The sequence below is a fragment of the Hoplias malabaricus genome, unplaced genomic scaffold, assembly GCF_029633855.1.
Source record: "Hoplias malabaricus isolate fHopMal1 unplaced genomic scaffold, fHopMal1.hap1 scaffold_273, whole genome shotgun sequence".
Classification (NCBI taxonomy): domain Eukaryota; kingdom Metazoa; phylum Chordata; class Actinopteri; order Characiformes; family Erythrinidae; genus Hoplias; species Hoplias malabaricus.
The window spans coordinates 1-7,500 of NW_027100926.1; the positions used below are offsets into that span (position 1 = coordinate 1).

At 47.2% G+C, this 7,500-nt stretch overlaps 1 protein-coding gene across 1 annotated transcript in view; it reads right to left on the reverse strand.

The window, feature by feature from the left end:
- Nucleotides 1–492: 492 nt before the first annotated feature.
- depdc5 (DEP domain containing 5, GATOR1 subcomplex subunit) overlaps nucleotides 493–7,500 on the reverse strand; it is a 17,681-nt gene continuing 10,673 nt past the window's right edge. The window contains 13 exon segments of the mRNA XM_066658869.1: nucleotides 493–632; nucleotides 1,169–1,369; nucleotides 1,477–1,706; nucleotides 2,456–2,495; nucleotides 2,498–2,518; nucleotides 2,521–2,574; nucleotides 2,661–2,697; nucleotides 2,841–2,910; nucleotides 3,762–3,832; nucleotides 4,419–4,480; nucleotides 5,169–5,303; nucleotides 6,630–6,704; nucleotides 7,094–7,197. Coding sequence (XP_066514966.1) covers nucleotides 493–632; nucleotides 1,169–1,369; nucleotides 1,477–1,706; nucleotides 2,456–2,495; nucleotides 2,498–2,518; nucleotides 2,521–2,574; nucleotides 2,661–2,697; nucleotides 2,841–2,910; nucleotides 3,762–3,832; nucleotides 4,419–4,480; nucleotides 5,169–5,303; nucleotides 6,630–6,704; nucleotides 7,094–7,197 — 1,240 coding nt within the window.

Genomic DNA, 7,500 nt, shown 5'->3' on the forward strand with positions numbered 1-7,500 from the left:
ACACACTCTATCAGATTACAAATTAAGTCCATTTTCTGGATATTTTGGGATCTTTGGGCCATTTGTGCACAGATGTCCCACTGTACATTGAATGATTGCAGCCAAAAACAACACACCTTTTCGTCATTTTGCATTAAATTAAGTGCAGCTTCTAGAGTTGTTGTCCACCATCTACGTCACAGGCAAGATGCCTATTAGAGTTTCCCAACACCGTTGAGGGGGGGGGACCAACTGTCTTTTAAACCTTATTCCTTCAATTAGTAAGAAATAACATGTTTTCTGACGATCAATAAACACAAGTTAGCTTAGCCTTTAACGTATGTGGTCTCATCCTGGGGTAGAGATACTAGGAGAACCTCTTACTGACTGGTGAAATGCTGTTACTCCTCCAGCTAATACCTCTATATCTCACTATTTGTGCATAGTGTCTTTGTGTCTGAAATGTATTCATATGAAAGTGTGTCTGTCTGGTGTGTGTGTGTGTGTTGTGTCTTACCTGCCCGTAGCCTCATGGTAGGCGAGCTCTAACAGCTCAGCAGAGGTGTGCGTGGGGTCTCTCTGCTCACTGCCCTGCAGCTCTGCCATGTTCTGCCTTGTCTGGTGGTGGATCTGAATGGGCTCACCAGAGGGACCTGACACACACCACAAACACACAAAAACACACACACAGATAAACATGAAAAAACATAAAAACCAGCCAAACCACAGAATTAGATACAAATACACATGAAAAACACACATAAAAACAGACCTAAATACAATATAAAACACTACAACTCTCTAAAACAGACCAGAACACACCATGGGAATTTACATTAATTAATTAATGGGAACGTCTTCGATTGTGGGACACGCTGCTCTCTGATTGGTTAATGTTCATGACTCTTTTAAGGTGGAACAATATATTTGAGGGAAAATTAAAACAACTATGTGTGTGGCTGAGGTTTGAATGACCACAGAAACACACCACAGGGTTGTTTAGTTGATTAGCACTTTCAGTCTGTGTTTACTTTCATGCCTTTAGCTCTCTCCTGAATTTAGAGTCAGTTCCATTTACAGCTAAAATGAGGAAACATCACCTACCTATGGAGCAGGAATAGAGCAATACCTTTAATCTCGGTTCATACCTTAGTGTGTGTGTGTGTGTGTGTGTGCTCGTTCCACTCACCCACAGGGAAAGTGTGCATCCAGCGCCTGCGGTTGGAGGTGAGTTTCATGGGCATGCGCGAGGGGGCGAAGGGGTTGATGAGGGCTCTCTGAGGTGTGTATCCTCCAGGTCTGATGTGCAGAGTGGACTCAGCGCTGCCCACAGTGAAGCGTCCAGGAGCACTCGAGTCCCTCTGAGACTCCACCATCCTCTCCAACAACCCTAACACACACAGACACACACCGACACAAACCAGCTGATGTTATAAATATTCAGCGGTTATCGATGCGTCGTCAGTCTCTAGTCTACGCTGCGGATGTGGAGCGTACCTCTGGTGCAGCTGGTGTACCCCAGTGAGCTGCTGACCTCGTACTGGCCGTGTAACTGGCGGGGGATCAGCAGGATGTTGGAGATGTGTCCGAGACTGTCGTCGGACGCGAGACTTCGCTGCTCTTCAGGACCGGCCGCAGGACGCACAGGAGGGGAGCAGCCTCCCGCTCCACTGCTCAGCTCCGCCGGACCCCAGCTCTTCCTCCCAGCCTCTCGGTCGCGGACGGACCTGGACAGAGACGTGTTACCGTCGCCTTTAAACTGAATAGAAGTGAACTAAACTGAACTGATCAGATTTTCCATTTTGTTGTATGCCCCCTTTAAGGTTTGTATTCAACTCCATCAGTCTGTGATATTAGGTCAGTTTTTTTATCATTTCTCCTGTGCATTATGTTAAATTTCATTCATTCATTCCTTCATTTTCTGTAACTGATTCATTCTGGGGGCGGGCACACGGCGCAGCAGGTAGTGTCGCAGTCACACAGCTCCAGGACCTGGAGGTTGTAGGTTCGATTCACGCTCCGAGTGACTGTCTGTGAGGAGTGTGGTGTGGTTCTCTCTGTGTCTGCGTGGGTTTCCTCCGGGTGCTCAGGTTTCCTCCCACAGTCTAAAAACACACGTTGGTAGGTGGATTGGTGACTCAAATGTGTCCGTAGGTGTGAGTGTGTGAGTGAATGTTTGAGAGTGTGTGTTGCCCTGTGAAGGACTGGCGCCCCCTCCAGGGTGTATTCCCGCCTTGCGCCCAGTGATTCCAGGTAGGCTCTGGACACACCGTGACCCTGAACTGGATAAGGGTTACAGATAATGAACGAATGCATTATTCATTCTGATCAGGTTTGCGGTGCATCCAGAGCCTACTTGGGATCACTAGGTGAAAGACAGGAACACACACTGGACACAGAACACGACACACTCACCCAGTTACTCTCTCACACACACTGTGTGACCTGACTGAAGGTCTGTGTAACTCACACTAACCTGAAGTTGGTGCTCCTCTGGGCTCTGGCAGGTCCTGGAGTCTGAAGACCTGAGCATCATAGCATCATAGTCCACCTGAATCGGCAAAGTGTTCTCCGAGTCTTTAGGAGCCCCCAGAGCTGAAACCAATGAGTTAAAACTTAAACTCAACAAGATCACTTTAAAAAAAAATGAGAAAAGCAAAATAAAAATAATAAAACCTTACCATGGTCTTTGCTGGTCCTGAATTTCTCAGCATGGAGCTGGAGTTACATTACACCATGAGGAAAAGAGAAGGATGTTTACAAACAGGTAAAAGAAGAAGCAGAAGAATAAGAATAACAAAAACTAAATCTCCATTTAATACCTTTAACCTAATTCAACACAGAGTAGGGGGTGCTCTAACCTTGCGCCCGGCGAGTTTGATTCTGGGAGTGAAGCTGCTGCAGGAGCCCTGACTCTTTGACGTGTAGAAGCTAAAAAAATTAAAATATTTTACAGAAAAACACTAAAACACACAGAAAAACTGGTTTTTATGACGTTTACAGGGGCAGCTGCATCATAGAGAACTGGGCTCAGCACCAAAGGTGGCCACTTTAAGCCTGTGGACCTGCAGGAAAAATGGGCGTGGCTGGAGTGAATGTGCAGTGCTTTATCCTCCTTTAGCATCCACGGCTGATGTGTTCTTAAACAAGGCGCCTAACCCCCAGTTACTCCCTAGTTACTGTGGACTACTGCCTGCCACTCTGGGTGTGTGCCTCTAATGCACTAGTGTGTGTGTGTGTGTGTGTGTGTGTGTGTGTATGTGAAATATCAGGGCATACTTCCAGAAAACACACTCATTTCTCAGGACGATGTTCACGTTTGGTGACACAAAAGCATGTCCGAACTTTTCTAAGCGTTTTTACTTCAAATACGGTGTTTTTATTTAAAAATCTAAAAGCGCCGAGACGTTTCTTTTCGGTTCCTGGGTTAAGGTTAAGGTTAGGGTTAGGACAGGGGTATAGATGCTGTTAACTACTCATTCGTGTACGCACCATGGCTGCCCTGAGAATCCTGCGTCCGTTTGTTGCGTAGGATGTGTACGTCCTCAGAAAATAACCTTTATAAACTGTAGGGGGCAGTGCAGGCGATTATTACAGCATCACAAAGGAAGAAAGGCTTGAAGAAGGCTGTGTCAGAGCCACAGAGCCCTCTAGTGGAAGCCTCCTGTTACAAGCGTAGCACATAGGCTAAACAGCAAGTATAGCTCTACCCTTAGGTTAGGTGACGGTGTAGTGTTACTGTGTGTGTGTGTGTGTGTGTGTGTGTGTGTGTGTGTTCTGACCTGTGATTGATCCAGTGGGGCAGATTATAGTCGTCCAGTCTGGAGTCTCCCGGCACCGTTCTGTTGTGTAACTGAGGAGACGTGACGAGAAAATAAGGTCATTGATCTTTCTCAGAAAACTGTGCTCACTCAGCAACATCACTTTGGAGCATAGCTTCCACACAGTCATCAAAACATGAGGAAGAACCAGTCAACAGCAGACACTCACTGCTCAGAGCGATGAGCGCGCCTAGGGCTCCAGGGGCGTTTAAGAAAACATTGTGGATCTTTAAGTTTTCAAACTAAAACGTACAACTCTTAAAGGAACGGTGCGGCATAAATATCACGTACAACGTGGAGATGCACGACTCCATCAAGATCAGAGCAATCAGGTCTTCGCTTTAGTCAGCAGCCCGCTGATTTATGACTTGGGTAGTTGGGGTAACTACACTCTCACTGTAAACCCAAGCTTGTGTGTGTATTAAAGAGGGAATAATAATGTTATATTCTTATTTACAGTGAAGTAAATAGGTCCCTGATCAACTTTGCTATGAGGTGCCTCTCTAATGAAGAGTGTCTCTGTATTTCACACATTTTTATAAAGTACGGTGTATGGCTAAAATGGTAGGATCTTAAGGTTCGAGCAATGTCACATCATCTTAACAACTGGATACAGACCTTAAACAGTGGAACAGCATGGAGCGGCTGCTCTCCCATACACACCAGATCCACACCAATACCTGTCAATCAAAAACACACCCCTCAGACACACACAGAACATCACTCAGAGACACTTAAACATGTCTTTGTCTTTTTACCGCTCACACATTCCTGCTTATTAAAGCATTTCAAAAAAAAAAGGGGGGGGGTGATCCATCAACATTTGGGAAGATACAGATAACAGAACTGAGGATGTTCAGAAAACTAATGCGAACTCTACACTAGGGCTTCTAAAAGACTCAAGTCTGAACCCCTTATCACACCTAAAGACAACGAGTCCATAGTCACACACTGATGCAAAGACAGGGCTTTCGACAGAGTCTCTATCTAAATGAACCAACACTGAAAACTGATCACGTTAAACAGGGTTGATTTTATCTGAAATCCCCCTTGGAGAGTTGTTGCTGTCACACTCTGAGCGTATTCCCATGTCTAAATAACTTAATTAAAGCTGAAATGTGCTCTCATATAAAAGCGAGACCCGCGCAGTGATTGGAGAGACTCGGACAAGGGGGCGGGACAATTCTCTGGACTTGGGGTTTTCAGATATCCCATGTTTTCAGACTTGGGCGGCGGTTGGTCTGGTTTCACTGTGTGTGGGTTGGTGAGCTCCAGAAAAAAAACATTAATAATGAACAAGTGAGTTTATGTGTGCCCTTTACGTTTTCTGGTTAAACAGTGGAGTAACCGCCGGGGCTCTAAACTCACCGTTGTCGATCATGCGCTGTTTGGTGAGGATCATCAGGAGCCGGTCGACTTCAAACACTCCCACTCCCGGAGTGATGACCACAGACATCTGACCGGTGCGGTCAAAATTACGGTTGATGTAATGTTTATCAAAGACTGCAACACGAACAAGGACAAGACTATGAACAGCAGCACAGAACATCTATATTAGTGAATGTCTGTGAGGAGTGTGGTGTGTTCTCTCTGTGTCTGTGTGGGTTTCCTCCGGGTGACTGTCTGTGAGGAGTGTGGTGTGTTCTCTCTGTGTCTGTGTGGGTTTCCTCCGGGTGACTGTCTGTGAGGAGTGTGGTGTGTTCTCTCTGTGTCTGTGTGGGTTTCCTCAGGGTGACTGTCTGTGAGGAGTGTGGTGTGTTCTCTCTGTGTCTGTGTGGGTTTCCTCCGGGTGACTGTCTGTGAGGAGTGTGGTGTGTTCTCTCTGTGTCTGTGTGGGTTTCCTCTGGGTGACTGTCTGTGAGGAGTGTGGTGTGTTCTCTCTGTGTCCGCGTGGGTTTCCTCCAGGTGACTGTCTGTGAGGAGTGTGTGTGTTCTCCCTGTGTCTGTGTGGGTTTCCTCCGGGTGACTGTCTGTGAGGAATGTGGTGTGTTTTCCCTGTGTCTGTGTGGGTTTCCTCCGGGTGACTGTCTGTGAGGAGTGTGGTGTGTTCTCTCTGTGTCTGTGTGGGTTTCCTCAGGGTGACTGTCTGTGAGGAGTGTGGTGTGTTCTCCCTGTGTCTGTGTGGGTTTCCTCCGGGTGACTGTCTGTGAGGAGTGTGGTGTGTTCTCCCTGTGTCCGCGTGGGTTTCCTCCGGGTGACTGTCTATGAGGAGTGTGGTGTGTTCTCTCTGTGTCTGCGTGGGTTTCCTCCAGGTGACTGTCTGTGAGGAGTGTGGTGTGTTCTCTCTGTGTCTGCGTGGGTTTCCTCCGGGTGACTGTCTGTGAGGAGTGTGGTGTGTTCTCCCTGTGTCTGCGTGGGTTTCCTCCGGGTGACTGTCTGTGAGGAGTGTGGTGTGTTCTCTCTGTGTCTGCGTGGGTTTCCTCCGGGTGACTGTCTGTGAGGAGTGTGGTGTGTTCTCTCTGTGTCTGCGTGGGTTTCCTCTGGGTGACTGTCTGTGAGGAGTGTGGTGTGTTCATTCTGTGTCTGCGTGGGTTTCCTCCGGGTGACTGTCTGTGAGGAGTGTGGTGTGTTCTCCCTGTGTCTGCGTGGGTTTCCTCTGGGTGACTGTCTGTGAGGAGTGTGGTGTGTTCTCCCTGTGTCTGTGTGGGTTTCCTCCGGGTGACTGTCTGTGAGGAGTGTGGTGTGTTCTCCCTGTGTCTGCGTTGGTTTCTGTTTTGCTTTATATCTGATCCATAAAGTTTTCACACGATCTGGAGCTTATGGTGTGAGTTGAAGGTGTAAAATGAATATGTTAATGAAAGTTGTTGAGGGTTTCTAGCCTCCACACACCGTTAAATGACAGGTTTATGGCTTCGAGATAATTCCCCTGAACAGCTGTAGAGTTCTGACCACAGGGGAAGCCGTCTGAGAAACAAAAGAAAGAAAAGGCAGATATCAGCAGGAATTCAAAAATCAATGGCTGGTCAAATATTAACAGTGAAGCTAAACATTTACATTTAAACGTACATAGCCTATGTTTTGTTTCTAATGTTTAAATTGAAAATACACATTACAAAAGGACCAGAATAGGTGTGTGAGTGTGTGTCTACACTTAAACATCACCTGGGCAGCTGTGTAAATCAAAACTAGCTCCTAAACATGACCTCTGCATATGTGTGTGTGTGTGTGTGAGAGAGAGAGAGAGAGAGAGAGAGAGAGAGAGAGAGAGAGAGAGAGAGAGAGAGAGAGAGAGAGAGAGAGAGAGAGAGAGAGAGAGAGAGAGAGAGAGAGAGAGAGAGAGAGAGAGAGAATACCTGCTCCTTTAAGGCGCACTAGCACAGGGTACTGAATGAATAGCTTTTTAATGGTGATCAGCAGAGACGTCCACTCGTCCCTCCTTTCATTCTGGGCCACCACTCTTCAACACAGCACAGAGCAAAAATACAACACAAGAAGCGCAACACAATGTAGCTCAGGAAAGGACAATAAAAAGGGAAATCAGGAGAGGGGGAATCGGGAAAGGGGGAATCAAGAGAGGGGGGAATCAAGAGAGAGGGGAAATCAGGAGAGGGGGGAATCAGGAGAGGGGGGAATCAGGAGAGAGGGGAATCAGGAGAGAGGGGAATCAGGAGAGAGGGGAATCAGGAGAGAGGGGAATCAGGAGAGAGGGGAATCAGGAGAGGGGGATCAGGAGAGGGGGGGATCAGGAGAGGGGGGAATC